This window comes from Nicotiana tabacum, chromosome 16 (assembly GCF_000715075.1).
Source record: "Nicotiana tabacum cultivar K326 chromosome 16, ASM71507v2, whole genome shotgun sequence".
In the NCBI taxonomy this organism is placed as follows: Eukaryota; Viridiplantae; Streptophyta; class Magnoliopsida; order Solanales; family Solanaceae; genus Nicotiana; species Nicotiana tabacum.
The window spans coordinates 144657552-144676013 of NC_134095.1; the positions used below are offsets into that span (position 1 = coordinate 144657552).

General features: G+C 36.2%; 2 protein-coding genes across 2 annotated transcripts; both read left to right on the forward strand.

Moving 5' to 3' along the window:
• The first annotated feature begins 4282 nt into the window (after positions 1–4282).
• On the forward strand, positions 4283–5233 carry LOC142170449 (putative late blight resistance protein homolog R1B-16). The gene has a single exon (XM_075232363.1). The coding sequence runs from the start codon at positions 4283–4285 to the stop codon at positions 5231–5233; it is 951 nt and encodes a 316-aa protein (XP_075088464.1).
• Positions 5234–5398: 165 nt separating this feature from the next.
• Positions 5399–11168, forward strand: LOC142170450 (putative late blight resistance protein homolog R1A-3). The gene is made up of 3 exons (XM_075232364.1): positions 5399–5594; positions 10548–11027; positions 11161–11168. The coding sequence occupies exons 1-3, from the start codon at positions 5399–5401 to the stop codon at positions 11166–11168; spliced, it is 684 nt and encodes a 227-aa protein (XP_075088465.1).
• The last annotated feature ends 7294 nt before the right edge of the window (positions 11169–18462 follow it).

The window sequence follows — 18462 nt, forward strand, 5'->3', positions numbered from 1 at the left end:
TTTCTCTCTATGATTTTTTTTTTTGTATTTGTACGGAAGAGAAGGATTGTATCTTTTTATTTTTATTTTTAATTTTGTAACCTATTTTCCGTTTCAAACTGGTTACGGTTGGCATCCTTTAAATTTTGAGCCAAAGCCTTGTATATGAATGTGGATTCCAATTAATGAGCGGAGATTCTTACTCTTTCTCTTTCTCTTTCTCGTTTCTTTTCTTTTCTTTTCTTTCACAAAATTAATGATTAATTTTGTGACACTCCATACTTTGCTATTATTTAAATATGTCGTGTATGTTTTTAATTTGATCTCATTTTTACCCAGCAGATCAGTCGGACTTTGTGATACTTTTATCACATTTTGCTTCGTAATACTAACTTCTTTGTGATTACTCTATTATGGTCACCTTCCTTATTTTATTTTATTTAGTTATAACTTTTTTAGTCCATTTATTCTTCTGGATTGTAGTTGAGGACATTCTGAGTAATAGCATATTTTTGCTTCAACAAAATTTCAAGAATATCTCATCATTTTTGAAATTTTATAGATGTCTTTTAAGGCCGCGCGAAGCGCGGATCATTTCACTAGTATATGTATAAATAACATTACTTTCTGCTTTATTTTAAAAATAGCACATTCATTTACAGTTACAAAATTTATTAAGATACTTTACATGACATTAGATTTTTAAACGTAAAACTAACCATAATTTTGGATTATTGAACCACATTAATTTATCACAAAATTCTCTCTCGTCATTAATCTAAACTTGCCAATTTTTTATTTTTTTTTTTGAAATTTTCCTCCGAATAGGTGCTCTCAAAAAGGTTCCATTTCTCATTATTCTCTCATACACAATCTAAATCAATATATATTCCATTATTATAGCAATATTATTTAAAGTATATTGCTTGCGAATACGAGTATACCAATATTATACCAAATACATTACATAAAAAACAAATGCGAAACATTATTATTATACCATATATGTTACCTACAAATAACTTACATAAAAAGACAATGTACATTATACAAATATTATAGATACATAGTATATTTAATTCACAAATAGCAATAAATACCTAATTATGCCTTTAATATACAAAATTATACATTAAAATTTCAAAGAAAAATTATTGTTGTGAGGAAAAGTTGTGTTCCTTTAATGGTTTGGACTAGTAGGAGCCCTGCCAAATAAGGTTAGGATTTTTACGATACAAGAGAATATGTTTAGGCACGAAAATAGGAGGATTTCGTTTGCCGCTTTTGGCGTGATTATTGGTAACTATTGAATGGTATAGTTTACTTTTGTAGCTACCGGGTGTTAATTCATTAATGGTGTTGTGATTTTGTAAAAACTTTTTAAATGTCGTCTATTATGTTTTTTGCTCAAAAAATTAATCGTAGGATTCTACCGCACTAGGTTCAACCCAAATAATATTCTTGTTATGCCAAATATGAAATCTTAGGCAATCTCACATCGGCAAAAAACAAAATAAATGCTTCATATATAAGAAAACAAGTCTTAAAGTCTACTATCATAGTCTAAAGCCGGATGAATCTAAGCCCAAAGTATATAATATTACTAGTGAGTTGGACTATTACACCAAACCATCAATAAATTTCGCACAACTAATTTCACACATGCATTGTGAAAGAAGATAAACAAACATTTAACAATGTTTGCCAATAAGCGAAGAAAACTGAGAAACTATCCAGTTTGGTCTTTCACAGCAAAAAATGCTAGTAAAATTAGCCAATTCATAAAATGCTACTAATATTAGTCAATGGTACCGAAATTAGTCCGATTGGCTACCTGTATGCTTCTCCCTCCATTTACTCTACCTCCCCCCTCCTCTCTTCTCCCTCTTTGCAAAATTCTACATGAATAATCAAATAAAATTGTTTAAGATTTTAGTGTAGAATAATTTGTGGTATATGCAATAGTAAAGCAAATTATACCTACAACCACAAGATATATAGACTACAATGATGACAATTTATCAACCAATTTATTCCTTTTTATCATCTTAGTATTTTTGTTTTCTGGTGATTCCATTTTGCATATCCAACAACAAAAATATTTTTAAAAAATCTTCATTTAGAAGGTACTTAGAATAGTATAATTACATGAACCACACTATCACGGTGCTTATACTATAAATGCATGAATCTTATATGTAAGAAGAACATATATCTACTTGGATTTTATTTATTTTTATTTGATTTTTAGGTTGTTTGGAAAGTGAAAATGATTAGTTAAAACTCCATTGAAAGTTATTCATGCTCGCTTAAGCTTAAATTTAAAATTTTGAGTTCCAAAATTAGAATTTCTTTCGAGTGGATGTTATTGAAAGAAATCGGGTACATCTCATGGAGTTTGAATCTTAGTTTTAGGATAATTTGGTAGAAATTTGAGGTGATTTAAATTAAAATTTACCAAATTTGAAGTAGAAGATGAACACGAAAGAAGATGATATGTATATCCCATACGTATCATTTGTGTAATTTATATGTATTAGATGTGTATCCTCTGTATATGTATGTATACATGTACGTGAGATACATGTGTCGCAAAGAAAATTATAAGCTCGATCTCAACTACAAAATTTGACTCCCAACCAATCTAGATCACCTTCAATCTTCCTCAAATTTGGTATATAACCTCATCTATTTATTTTCAACAAATTCCAACCATATCCATCTGGGGGAAAAAGTCTTTTTTGACTAGGTTTTCTTAGTGTTGTATATTATTGGTAACGAATTTCGACTCCAAACCCGTCCAAATTACCTTTAATCTTTCTTAAATTTTGTATATTGCCTCTTCTATGCGTTTTTTTCAACAAATTCATTAAATATATTTTTTTTGCTAAGGTTTTTGAATGTTGTAAATTATTGATGACTTTTTTTTAACTATTTTTGGTAGCATGACTTAGTGGCTAATTATTGGTGAATAGTATCTATTTGTTGCTATTTCTGTAGTTCTCTCAAGAAACAAATCGGTGACTTTTTAGTCAGGGAAAACCTGTCTATCAGAAGAAAGAAAATGTTAAACCTTTAATCAAATGAAAATGGATGAAATACTATTATTTTCAGATCTGATTCCACGCGCGGCAATGACTTAGTTTTTTATTTTAATAAGTCAAACAATTTATTGATAACAACTAATTAAGGAACTAACATGGTCTTGGAAATTAGTAAAGGGTATTGTACAAGTTGTAGGTTAAAAATTTACACATTCAATGCAGCCCAAATTATAAATAGGGGCTGTTCCAGGATATCAAGTCACACAGACAAATATAAAAATAGTTAAAGAGCTGAACGCAAAACATTTCCACAATCTGATTCTTAAGTACGTGATATATGGCTGCTTATATTGCTGTAATTTCTCTTCTTAAAACTCTTGAGCAACTTCAGCAGAGAATTGATCCAAAGCTCATTCAAGGTCAAACTGCTAATACGCTCGATTATCTTCATGCTACTGCTGAATATTTTCATAATGTTGTTGAAGAAACTAGAAAGAGTAGGTTTGATCCTGAAAAAGTCAAATCTTTGGAGGAAAAAATAAGAGTTGCTGCTAGTGATGCAGAAGATGTTGTTGAGCTGAAGATTGGTCAACTAATCAAAGGCTCAAGCTGGATGTTTGGCATATCACATATAATTTTACACTGGAATTTGGTATCAGTTGTTAAAAAAATTGATACAACAAAGAAAGAAGTGATGGAGATTATTTCTGAATTTAGCACTAGTACCCATGATGTTGAGGATGAAATTGATGAATTATCTGGGGATTCCTTGATTGGCACTTCTCGAAGTGATCCAATGCTGCCAAATTTGGAAGCTGCCACTGTGCAGGGGCTTGAAGATGACTTGAAGATCATAGTTAAAAGATTGACGGGACCACTGTCAGCGCTAGACATTGTCACTATATCAGGTATGGGTGGTATTGGCAAAACAACACTCGCTAGAAAAGCTTATGATCATCTCACAATCAGGTATCATTTTGACCTTCATATTTGGGTTACAATATCTCAAGAATTTCGATTTAGAACTGTCTTGTTACATGCTTTACATTGCATCTCAAAGCACACGAATATTTTCAATGCAAATGATTATGATAAGATGAAGGACAGTGAGTTAGCTGACCTGGTGCAAAAAAAACTAAAGGGTCGAAGATACCTTGTTGTTGTTGATGATATTTGGAGTACGGGTAATTGGGATAGTCTAAGAGGAATATTTCCCGAGTAGTCGAATCTTATTGACTACTAGGGAAACTGCGGTAGCAATGTATGTGGATTCTACTAGCCCTCATCACATGAACTTATTGAATTTAGAAAATAGTTGGAAGTTACTTCGTGATAATGTATTTGGACCAGAAAATGATCATCCTCATGAGTTGGAAAAAATTGGAAAGGAAATAGTAGAAAAATGCAAAGGACTACCATTAACGATTTTAGTTATCGCAGGGTATCTTTCTAAAATGGCCAGGACATTAGAAACATGGAAGGATGTTGTCCGAATCTTAGGTGAAATCATTGCTAGTCATCCAGATAAGTGCCAAGGAGTGCTTGGTTTGAGTTACCACCACTTGCCTAATCATCTCAAGCCTTGCTTTCTTTCTATGAGTTGTTTCCCAGAGGATTTTCAGGTTGAAACTAAGAGATTGATCCAACTATGGATCGCGGAAGGTTATATAAGGACGTCTCAAAGTAATAAAAGCTTGGAGGAAGTGGCAGTAGATTATTTGGAGGATCTTATTGGCAGGAACTTGATAATGGTTAGAAAACGGAGATTCAATGGTGAGATAAAAGCATGTGCAATACATGATCTGCTGCATGAATTTTGTTTGATAGAAGCTGAAACAACAAAGTTTATGCATATTGACAAAAACTACTCTTCTCTTCTAACACAAAAGCAAAATGTTCGTCGGTTCAGTTTTCAAATCCAATATTATTCAGTAGATGATTGTTGTAAGGTATTACCCCCTGTTGCCACATCTATCTGCTTTTCACGATTGTATCCTTACACAACACGTGTTAAGCTTTTCGGGATATTGCCCATCTGCCATCCTTGTACTATCGTACAACAATTTTTCTCCCATTTCAACCTTCTTAGGGTATTGGCCATCTTTCATGAATCTGAAAATTTCGATTCCTTTCCACTCGCGATTACAACGTTATTTCATTTGAGATATCTCCAAGTTGGATTTAACGACGATATTCCTGCATCAATCTGAAAGCTTCAAAATTTGCAGACTCTAATTCTTAGGAATCAATATCGTTCTAAAACTTTACCAGGGACGATATGGATGATGAAGAACTTAAGCCATATACATTTGGAGGGAGCCTATTGTATAACCAGTCTTAGAAGTAGCATTCGAAATAATCATCTTGTGACAGAGATGCCAAATCTACAGGAATTTTCTGTTCTTTGTACTACTAGTTGTACAAATGAAGTCTTTTCTTCCATTCCCAATCTAAAGAGCCTGATTGTCCGTGACCATGTGGGCAACGGCCTCATTGATATGTCTAGCTTAAGAAAACTGGAAGCTGTTGAATTTGGCAAATCTTTTGTCCCACATCGGTGGGAAAAGAAGGGTTGGGGGGATTTTACCCCTATAAAAGAAGGCTTAATGTTTAGGATTTAAACACACCTCTCATTTGCCTTCTCATCTGTTTAAGTCATTTGTATTTCTCTCTTTAGTATTATTTCACTTGTATTTTTGGAGTGAAATAAAATATTGGTTGTGTCCGAGGAGTAGGCAAAATTAGCCGAACCTCGTAAATTCTGGTGTTCCCTTTATTGTTGCTTTATTGTCTTATTTATTATTTGGTGGCTGTCATAATTTTTGGTATAGTAGTTGTGACTTATTCACACTATATACATTTGGCTTCCGCAACAATTGGTATCAGAGCCAAGGTACTGTCTAAGTATGCTCTGTGGTTGCAGCATAGTCTGATCTTCCACATCAGAAAAGATTTATCTTGGTAACTGAGTCAAGATTCTGTCTGAGTATGCTCTGTGGTTGCAGCTTAGTCTGATCTTCTACATCAGAAAGGAATAATCTTGATTTGTGTCGTCAGCTATTAAATAATATTTGTGTCAAATATGGGAGATAATAAACAAGAAGAATCTACATCAAGTGTCAACAATACGTCATCATTGGCATCTTCGCTTATGACAAGAATTGTGTCAAATGCGAAATTTGCGGTAGAAATTTTTGACGGGTCCGGGCATTTTGGGATGTGGCAAGGCGAGGTTCTAGATGTCCTTTTTCAACAAGGGCTAGATCTGTCCATTGAAGAAAAGAAACCAGATGTTATTGGAGAAGAAGATTGGAGAATTATCAACTGTGTTGCTTGCGGTACCATTCGATCCTACCTTGCTAGAGAGTAGAAATATCCATACACAAAGGAAACTTCTGCAAGTAAATTATGGAAAGCACTGGAGGATAAATTTTTGAAGAAAAACAGTCAAAATAAATTGTACATTAAGAAGAGACTGTTTCACTTCACCTATGTTCCTGGTACCACGATGAATGAACATATCACCAGTTTCAATAAGTTGGTCACAGATTTGCAAAATATGGATACAACTTATGATGATGGTGACTTGGCCTTAATGTTGTTGGCGTCACTTCCTGATGAGTACGAGCACCTTGAAACTACTCTACTCCATGGAAATGACGAAATTTCTCTCAGAGAAGTTTGTTCGGCTTTGTACAGCTATGAACAAAGAAAGCGAGAAAAACAGAAGGGCGGAGAAGGAGAAGCACTGTTTGTGAGGGGTCGTCCTCAAAATCAAACGAGGACAAAGAAGGGAAGATCCAAGTCAAGATCCAGACCCAGCAAAGATGAATGTGCCTTTTGTCGAGAAAAAGGGCACTGGAAGAAAGACTGTCCGAAGTTGAAGAATAAGGCCAAACATAACAATGGAAAGGCTATTATGGATTCAAATGTAGCTGATTGTGATGATTCAGACTTCTCATTAGTTACAACAGAGTCATCAACATCATCATACATATGGTTGATGGACTCGGCTTGTAGCTATCATATGTGTCCCAACAGGGACTGGTTCATGGAATTTCAAGAAGGAGAATATGGAGTCGTCCACACAGCGGATAACAGCCCTCTTACCTCATATGGCATTGGTTCAATACGATTAAGGAACTATGATGGAATGATCAGAACATTGATAGATGTTCGATATGTACCGGATTTGAAGAAGAATCTCATCTCTGTGGTAGCCCTAGAATCAAAAGGGTTCAAAATCATTGCAGAAAATGGAGTGATGAGAGTATGCTCCGGTGCACTAGTGGTAATGAAGGCTAATCAGAAGAATAATAATATGTACCGCTATCGTGGCAGTACAGTTATTGGGACAGCGACAGTGACATCCAGTGATGACAAAGAAGCAGAAGCAACCAAGCTATGGCACATGCGCTTGGGACATGCTGGAGGAAAATCCTTGAAAACTCTATCAGATCAAGGATTGTTAAAAGGAGTAAAGGCTTGCAACTTGGAGTTTTGTGAGCATTGTGTTAAAGGGAAACAGACAAGGGTTAAATTTGGTACAGCGATCCATAATACTAAAGGCATTTTGGATTATGTACACTCAGATGTTTGGGGTCCTTCCAAAACACCTTCATTGGGTGGGAAACACTATTTTGTAACCTTTGTTGATGATTTTTCCTGAAGAGTATGGGTGTATACAATGAAGAGCAAAGATGAAGTGTTGGGAATTTTTCTCAAATGGAAGACGATGGTGGAGAATCAAACAGGCAAGAGGATCAAGTGTATTCGCATAGACAATGGAGGTGAATACAAAAATGATCATTTCAATAAGGTCTGTGAAAATGATGGCATCATCCGACACTTCACTGTTAGACATACACCACAACAAAATGGAGTGGCAGAACGTATGAACCGGACCTTGCTGGAGAAGGTACGGTGTATGTTGTCCAATGCTGGCTTGGGCAAAGAATTTTGGGCTGAGGCAATTACATATGCATGCCACCTCATTAATCGTCTACCATCTGCTGCTATTGATGGCAAGACACCATTTGAAAAATGGTATGGAAAACCTGTTGTAGATTATAACTCTTTGCACGTGTTTGTCTCAACTGCATATTATCATGTGACGGAGTCAAAATTGGATCCAAGGGCAAAGAAGGCTATTTTTATGGGAATTACTTTTGGAGTCAAAGGATATCGCTTATGGTGTCCTATGACAAAGAAAGTAATATTCAGCAGGGATGTTACATTTGATGAATCTGCTATGGTAAATAAGGTAACAGAAGATACTAAACAAAATAAAGGTGCTTCTAAGCAGGTGGAGTTTGAGGGAAAATTTATTTTTCCTACACAAGAAGCATAGGAGGAAACAAATGAAGATTACCCTCTGGAAGGAGAGCCAGTAGAGGAGATTCCAACTCAGGAACCTCAACAACAACTTGAATCAATAGCAACCAGCAGGCCAAAAAGAACAATAACGAAACTTGTTCGTCTCATAGAGACGGTTGCTTGTGCAACCTCAATTGTAGCTGAATGATGTTCCTACCACTTATAAAGATGCTGTCCAAAGTTCAGAAGAAGATAAGTGGAGGATTGCCATGAATGATGAAATACAGTCCCTTCATCAGAATCATACATGGAGATTGGCCAATCTCCCGAAGGGAAAGAAAGCAATTGGGTGCAAATGGGTATTTGCAAAGAAAGAAGGATTTCCTAACCAAGTAAATGTTCGCTACAAAGCAAGATTAGTGGCCAAAGGATATGCTCAAAAGGAGAGAATTGATTACAATGAAGTGTTTTCTCCAGTTGTAAAACATTCCTCCATTAGAATTATGTTGGCTTTGGTAGCACAATTGGATTTGGAACTAGTTCAGATGGATGTAAAAACTGCGTTTTTACATGGAAACTTGGAGGAGGAAATCTACATGACTCAGCCAGAAGGATTCAAAGTTGTTGGAAAAGAAAATATGGTGTGCAAACTTGAAAAATCGTTGTACGGATTGAAACAATCTTCTAGACAATGATACAAGCGATTTGACGAGTTTATGTTGCGGCAAGGGTAGAAGAGAAGCAAATACGATCATTGTGTGTATTTGCACAAGCTTAAAGATGGTTCCTTTGTATATCTTCTCCTATATGTTGATGATATGTTTATAGCTTCCAAGAATTCGGAAGAAATTGATAAGTTGAAGATTCAACTGAAGAAGGAGTTCGAGATGAAGGATTTGGGTGAGGCAAAGAAAATTCTTGGCATGGAGATAATTAGAGATAGACGTTCAAAGAAACTCTGTTTATCTCAAAAGGAATATTTGAAGAGAGTACTTCAACGTTTTGGCATAGATGACAAGACTAAGCCAGTTAGTACTCCACTTGCTTCCCATTTTAAGCTAAGTACTACTATGTCGCCAATGGATGAAGCTGAACGAAAGTATATGTCAAAGGTACCATACGCAAATGCTGTTGGTAGCTTGATGTATGCAATGGTTTGCACAAGGCCTGACATTTCACAAGCTGTTGGAGTTATTAGCAGATATATGCACAATCCAGGGAAGGAGCATTGGCAAGCTGTGAAGTGGATTCTACGGTATATTCATAATACTGTAGATGTCGGGTTAGTTTTTGAGCAGGAAGACAATCAATCTGTAGTTGGATATTGTGACTCAGATTTTGCGGGTGATCTGGACAAACGAAGATCAACTACTGGTTATGTGTTTACTTTTGCAAAGGCACCAGTTAGTTGGAAGTCTACTTTGCAGTCAACAGTTGCTTTGTCTACAACAGAGGCAGAGTACATGGCTATTACAGAGGTTGTGAAGGAGGCAATTTGGCTTCAAGGATTGCTAAAGGAGCTTGGTGTTGAACAAAAAGGTATCACAATTTTTTGTGATAGTCAAAGTGCTATTCAATTAGCGAAGAACCAAGTTTATCATGCAAGGACGAAGCACATTGATGTTCGGTATCATTTCGTACGAGAAATCATAGAAGAAGGTGGAGTCACAGTGAAGAAAATTCATACTACGGAGAATCCTGCTGATATGCTGACAAAGGTGGTGACTGCGGTCAAGTTTCAACATTGTTTGGATTTGATCAACATTGTTGAAAACTGAAGATTGAAGATGAAGACACAATCAAAATTTGTTATTGAGAGAAAATTGAAGATGTGGAATTTTGCCAAGGTGGAGATTTGTTGAATTTGGCAAATCTTTTGTCCCACATCGGTGGGAAAAGAAGGGTTGGGGGGATTTTTCCCCTATAAAAGAAGGCTTAATGTTTAGGATTTAAACACACCTCTCATTTGCCTTCTCATCTGTTTAAGGCATTTGTATTTCTCTCTTTAGTATTATTTCACTTGTATTTTTGGAGTGAAATAAAATATTGGTTGTGTCCGAGGAGTAGGAAAAATTAGCCGAACCTCATAAATTCTGGTGTTCCCTTTATTGTTGCTTTATTGTCTTATTTATTATTTGGTGGCTGTCATAATTTTTGGTATAGTAGTTGTGACTTATTCACACTATATACATTTGGCTTCCGCAACAGAAGCACTGAAGTGTTTCAAGGGAATTTGGCCCAAGTACCTCACGAGGTTTGTTTTCCCAACATCACTTAAGAGGTTGACTTTAGCTGGCAAGTTTCGTTTTCCTTGGGAATACATATCAACTCTTGTCATGTTGCCAAATCTTGAAGAGCTCAAACTTAAATATTATGCTGTCTGGGATAAAGTATGGAGATTGAGTGGTGAAGACAAGTTCCAAAGCCTAAAGTTGTTCCTTTTTAGCGAGATATATTTTCAACATTGGGAAGCAAGCAGTGATAGCTTCCCAAATCTAAAACGCCTTGTTCTGAAGAATTGTTTTCACCTGGAAGATCTTCCAATAGATTTTGCGGAAATTTGTAATTTGGAGTCAATTCAGTTACATAATTGCGGTATACTTGCTGCGGATTGTGCAAGAAAGATTGAACAAGAACAAGAGGACATGGGAAATAATTCTCTTAAGGTCCACATCTTTTACACTCACGGTATGTTTTACAACTCTCTAAAATATTCTTCTTATATTATTCACACTATTAATAATTACTCCATCTTTTGTTATATTTTACCTCCTTGAAATTAAGATGATGACTTCTATTTTTTTTTTTATCTTTAATGCAGGAAAGTGAAGTTTATTTTGCGGGGACCATCTGGCATTACGTACCTTCCTAGTGCATAACCTTTTAGTTTATATTTTGAAAAGTATAACGTTTCTTTTATGTTCTTAACTGTTGTTACATTTATGTTTTAGGAATAAGCATGCTAACTGCATGTCTCTCCCATTTGTTTTTTTTTTTTATTCTATTTAGTATTTTGTATATCATAACTATTGATGTACTGTCATATCTATTTTTCTTGTAAGATAGTTCGAAATGAATAAGGTTTCTGGAAAGCTTATGTTACTAGGAAAGCTTGTTTAGGTCGGTGAATCCATTGTCTAAAATTTTGCTTTTGTTTGAGGCTTGCTCTTTCATTTTATCCCTTTTTTTTGGTTTTATAGCTCTTTCTTTCTTCCATTCATCAATTTCCCACATTGGACAGTATGTAACCATGTGATTCAGTTTGTTACACTTATAACACTCATCATAAGAGGACTTATCAATCTGCTTAGGTGCATTCTTGCTTTCTTTTTTAGGTGCATTTCGCTACTAGAAATCCGGTAATTAGCGATCAAAATTGGTCGGTCCAAAAATAGCGACCAATGTTGATCGGAAACAGGGAGAAAAATATTTTATATTTATTTTGAATAAATTACAGACCAAAGTTGGTTGGTAAAGTGGTCAACAAGTTGACCGAGCTGGTCAGACTTGTTTAGTCAAAGAAAATTTCACATTAACGACCAAATTTGTTCGGTAATGTGGGATCCAGTTATAAAATTTTAATAGTTATATTATAATTTAAAATGTTTTATAAAATATAAAGAAATCTTATTTAAAATTACTGACCAAAGTTGGTCGGTTAATACAGGGGGAAGCATTTACCGACCAACTTTGGTCGCTATACTTTAATTTCTAGAAAAGAACCGAACAAAGTTGACCGGTTATTAGGTCAACATTGGTCAAAATTTAAAATCACTTTTATATTTACTATCTAAATAATATAAATGTAATCCGTTAACACTTTTGTAATCCAAGGGATGAATACACTAACATATACTATAATATGTTATATATGTAGTTAAAGTAGTACAACGATATAGGTCAAGACGTTTTGTTTTTATTATTAATAGATATAGGTCAAACATTTTATTTTTAATATTCAACAATGCATCTAAGTAAGTTATAAGTCGATGAATCAATTTCCAAACAGATATATTTGATGATAAATTATATATACTAATTAGGATCTTCACAAGTCTATCAATCCCTAAAGGAACCCGACCCTTATCTATATAGATATAGATACAGGTCAGACATTTTGTAAATTTTGTGAAAAGCCTCGTTTCAAGAGGCTTTCCAGCGGGAATATGGTCGCTATCAAGGCAATGCATTATTTACCTCTTATACTAGGTTAAAGAGGTTATATGCGTCGATGAGTTCTGCTTCTCATATGAAATGACACTTTGAAAATAGAAGACCATCTGGTTTTATGTGTCATCCTTCAGATGGATAAGCTTGGAAGCACTTTGATAGGACATATCCAGATTTTGCTAGTAAACCGAGGAACATTAGGTTAGGTCTGTGTGCGGATGGCTTCACGCCTTTTTCTATATCTGTGACACCATATTCATGTTAGCCTGTCTTTCTTACACCTTATAATCTACAACCCGAGTTGTACATGACTAGTCCATATATATTCTTAAATTGTATTATCCACGGCCCACGTAATCCGAAAAGTTTGATTGATGTATATTTGCAACCTTTGATTGATGAGCTAAAAAAATTCTGGTATGATGGTGTTGAAGCATATGACATATCAACCAAGCAGAATTTCAATTTTCGTGCTAATTTAATGTGGACGATTAATGATTTTCCTGAGTATGGAATGTTGCCTGGGTGGATGACTACTAAGAAGCTAACTTGTCCTTACTGCATGGAAATAGTAAAGTGTTCACTTTAAAACATGGCCGAAAGTAATTATGGTTTGATTGTCATCGTCAATTCTTTCCTCATGATAATGAGTTTAGAAGGATGAAAAATGTATTCAAAAAGAATAAAATGGAATATGATTCTCCACCTCCGATACTTTCAGATGAGGAAATTTGGGAGAGGGTCCAGAACTTCAGTAAAGTTACTGAAGCTACACCTTATGGATTCCCCGGATACGGTGTTACTCATAATTGGATAAAACAGAGTATATTTTGGGAGTTGCCTTATTGGAAGGATAATCTTCTCCATCACAACCTTGATATCATGCATATTGAGAAGAATTATTTTGACAGTTTGTTCGACACAATGATGGATGTTAAAGGTAAGACAAAAGATAATACGAAGGCTAGAATGGACTTACAAGAATATTGCAGGCGGCCTGGATTATACTTGTAGACAACAAATAATGGTAAGGTGTCCCAACCCAAATCAAGTTACACATTCAGTTTGAAGGAAAGACGGCAAATTTGTGATTGGGTTACAAAATTGAAGATGCCTGAGGGTTATGCGTCGAATCTTGGAAAAAAAAGTAGATATGTGTCACGACCCCAAATCAGACTCGGTCTTGATGGTGCCTCTCGTGAAGACAAGGCCAACCGACACAAACCCCCCAATCCAATCAACATTTATAATAATTCATAATTAAGTCATTAAAAAGTGATAAATACACAAATAGAGTGAAATAGGACAACTGCGGAAAGCAAACATAGCCCGACATCGGGTGTCACCAGTCATGAGCATCTAAACATCCGACTAAGAGTATGAAGAAGGACTACACATTCTATTACAGAACTAGTACAAGGAAAGTAAGATAAGAGGGAGAAGCATTAGGCTGCAAACACCGAGCAGCTACCTAGTGAACTTCGAACCGCATACGGGAAGCAATCAGCACTTGCTAGCACGATCCGAGGCTCCTAAATCGGCACACAGGGTGCCGGGAGTAATGTGAGTACGCCAAATCAGTGAGTAATAAAAAAGTCAGTTGAGCAATAAGAAAACACGTAAAACATAACACAATGGTACAAAGAGGCAGTGTAAAACTAATACAATGCAATAAAATAGTGAAAACTTGTAAAAACACCTTAGTACAGTATAAGCTTCTTTAAAACATCTTTTAACAGTTAAACGAGTGAATGAAAAACAGTGAGAAAAGATAAACACATAAAACCAATCCCTCGGGCCAAGTACCAACAGAATTAGCCCCTCGGACTATCTCACAATCACTTGTATCAACCCCTCGAGCAATAACATAAAACAACATCAGCCCCTCGGGCTATATCACATATCACACTAGGTACCCTCACTGGGGGTGTACAGACTCCGGGAGGGGCCCTTTACGACCCAAGCGCAATAAAAAACCATCTCGTGGCATAATCATATAGGGTCTCGGCCTCATATCAAGCCACCTTGTGACGTACAACTCAGGCCATCGGCCTCATAATCATGAATCAGCTCAATACCGCTACGGCACACAACCCGATCCCATAATAACCTCCTAACACAGGCCTTCGACCCACTCAGTCAATAATCTCTATAAGCCACTCGGACACAGTATAATATGATGCTCAACTTAAAATATCATTTAAGATGTCAAAACAGAGTAAACATGGCTGAGTTATGAAAATAGTAGAATATAGCATGACTAAGTACAAGTATAAAGTCAAAACAGTGAGGAATAGTAGTAAAAATCCCTTACGGGGTCCAAAACATTTGGCACGAGGCCCAAATATGGAATTCAGCCCAAAACATGATGATAGCAAATAGTTTTCAATCAAATACGTAGTAAAACAGTCATTTGGGACGGACTAAGTCACAATCTCCAAGAGTGCACGACCCCAAGCTCGTCATCTAGTATGTGTGTCACCTTAAAGTAGCATAACGATGTGAAGTCCGGGGTTTCATACCCTCAGGACAATATTTACAATCATTACTCACCTCTATCCTATCCAAACTCTAGCCCGCGATGCCATTGCCTCTCGAATCGGCCTCAGGGTGCTCCAAATCTAACCAAAACCAGTATATAACCATCAAAATATACTAAGGGAACAAAGCCCACTCGAAAATAATCAAATTACAACACAAATCCCGAAATTAACCAAAACTTGACCCCCGGGCCCACGTCTCTTAATCCGATAAAATTTACATCAATGGAATCCTTATCAATCCACGAGTTCATTCATATCAAAAGTACCAAAATCAGACAACAAATGATCCCTCAAATCCTCAAGTTAAGGTCTCCAATACCAAGCCCTAATCCCCAATTTTTAACCCTTAATTTCCATTAATTTCTAGCCAAATCAGTGAAATAACACCATAGAAGCGAGTTTAGGGTACAAAAACCTTACCTCTATGAAATCCCTCTTCAAATCGCTCCCTCAAGCTCCAAAATTGATTTAAAATGGTGAAGAAAGGCTGAAAATCGCAAAGGATGAAAAATATACCTTCTGACCCAGGGATTTCGCACCCGCGGTCATTTCCCGCTTTTGCGGTCCAATATACCGCATCTGTGGTTTTCACTTATGAGCCCATTTCTGCATCTGCGATGCAATGCCCGCACATGCGCTATCGCAGATGCACTAACTTAGCTGCTTCTGATCCCCTATTGTCCGCATTTGCTACTCCAACTCCGCTTATGCAAGCCCGCATCAGTGGCCCCCTAGTCGCATGTGCGGTTATGACAGCAGACTTAGCTTCAGCTGAAACTTCCAAATTCCTAACTTCCCGCCAACCATCTGAAATCACCACTAGGCCACCGGGACCTCAACCAAAAGCACAACCAAGTCATATACTACTATCCAAACTTATACCAATCTTCAAAACACCTCAAACAACATCGAATCAACCAAAACACCTCGAATTCAAGCTTAAGGTTCCAAAAATCTTCCGGATTCCACTTTTGATCAAAAAGTCTATCAAACTATGTCCGAATGACCTAAAATTTTGTACACACATCCCAAATGACACCATGGACCTACTGCAACTCCCGGAATTCCATTCCGACTCCTATATCAAAATCTCAACTATCAACCGGAAAACGCCGAAAATTCCAACTTCGCCAATTCAAGCCTAAATCTACTCCGGACCTCCAAAATACATTCCGATCACGCTTCTAAGTCCCAAATCATCTCCTGAAGCTATCCGAACCATCGGAATTCACATTCGAGCCCTATTTCACATAAGTCAACATCCGGTAGACTTTTCCAACTTAAGCTCGCTCGAAAGAGACTAAGTGTCTCAAACCTCACCAAAACATTTCCGAACCCAAGACAACCAACCCGATAACACATAATACTGATAAACACAATAATAGGAAGTAGAAATAGGGGAAATGGAGCGGTAACTCATAAAACGACCGGCCGGATCATTACAATATGGAGGTAGGGAAGTTGAGCCATTTGAAAAGTCATGACTGTCATGTTTTCATGGAGACCTTAGTGCCTATTGCTTTTTGTGGTTTGCTTGAAAGAATCTGGAAACCCATCACAGAGATTAGTTTGTTTTTCAAAGACTTGTGTTCTATCACATTACAGGAAGTAAACCTACTCCGGATGGATCAGAACATTCGTGTAACTTCTAGTAAGATGGAAAAGATATTTCCATATGATTTTTTTGATGTGATGGAACACCTTCCAATCCACCTTGTACACAAGGCGCGACTTGGAGGGCCTGTTCAATGCAGATGGATGTATCCCTTTGAGAAGTAATATTATAAGTTTGATGTAATTTTCTGTCTTATTTGAATGTTCTTGGCTAACATGACATTATGTCGGACAATTGGTAAATGCCAACAATTTGTTAAGCAGAGGAATAGGATTGAAGGATCTATATGCGAAGCTTATCTTGCAAAGGAAACTGCTCATTTTTGTTCTTATTATTTTGAGAGTAACGTGCCATGTTCTAGGAATAGGCCCAATAGGCACACAATCAAATGTGTGAATGATCCATTATATTCGCCAATGTCCATATTCAATCAACCAGGCCGATGTTCTAAGGATGTTAGGAAGAGAAGTTTGAGTGATATGGAGTACAAGTCAGCTACACTTCATGTGTTGCTAAATTGTCCCGAAGTTGTACCATTTCTCAAGTAAGTATTTATTTATTAGTTATCAAAATATAAAATTTACTGTGATTACATCTCGATGCAACTACTAAAAATATTTGATGTATCACAGTCACTTCATGGGTCAATTTGGCCATAATGTTGTATATACGGGATTTGATACGTGGTTCAAACAATTTGTAAGTTTATCCTGATAATGTTCTAACACTATGTAGGTAAATAATATTTGTAAATTATGTCAACTTATGAATTTTTTTAATACTATGTAGGTAAATGATCCAAATAATGGTGTAAATCAATTTTTAATAGATACATCTTGAGGACCTGGGTTTCAGGTCATAACAATGTCTAAGTACGTAGTAAATGGTTATAAGTTCCATACAGAGGATTGCTCTGAAAATAAAAATAGCAACAACAACGAGTGTGGGTTCAAGGTGGTGATGGCAACCAAGTTGGAGATACTGATTATTATGGTGTGCTCAAAGAAATAATAGAAATAGAATATACATGTTGGCCATATAAGAAATTGATACTCTTTGGATGCAAGTGGTTTGACCCAAATCCAACAAGAGGTACAAGAGTACACAGCCAATACAACATAATTGATGTTAATCATACGAGGGAGTATGATCGCTATGATCCTTTTATAATTGCACATAATGTTAGGCAAGTGTATTATACTCCTTATCCATTACGGCGGAATAAGTCTGATTGGTAGGTTGTAATAAAAACTAAGCCTGTAGGTAGGGTGGAAGTCAAGAATGTATTAGATGTTGCATATCAAAACGATATCTCCAGTGTTCACTAAATAGTGGACGACCAGCTAGAAAATGATTTGGAACATCCTAAACACATATTGGAAGAAGTTGAAATAAATGAAGTAAAAATTATAGAAAATGAGGACGAACAACCAATTGATAAAGCTCAAACAAGTGAGGACGAAGAATTCTTGGACGAGGAATAATACATCGATGAGCTTTAAAAAGTTGGTTTTTTAATAACTCTCATTTTATAACTAGTTTCTTATATGTTTCAATCTAAATATGTATTATATTATGCAGATGGTAGGCAAGGGTCAAGGTAATAATGACCCTACTGGTTTTCGGGGCCGGGAAAAGGCTAGGAAGGGAAAGAGGAGGGTAGAAAATAATACTCCATCTGCTCCACCATCTTCAGAGATGTCTATGCCTATAGAGATGCCTATATCTTATCCTCCACCCACGGCTATACTGAGCTGCCACAGCATCACGAGCCCTACACCTTCATACAGACACC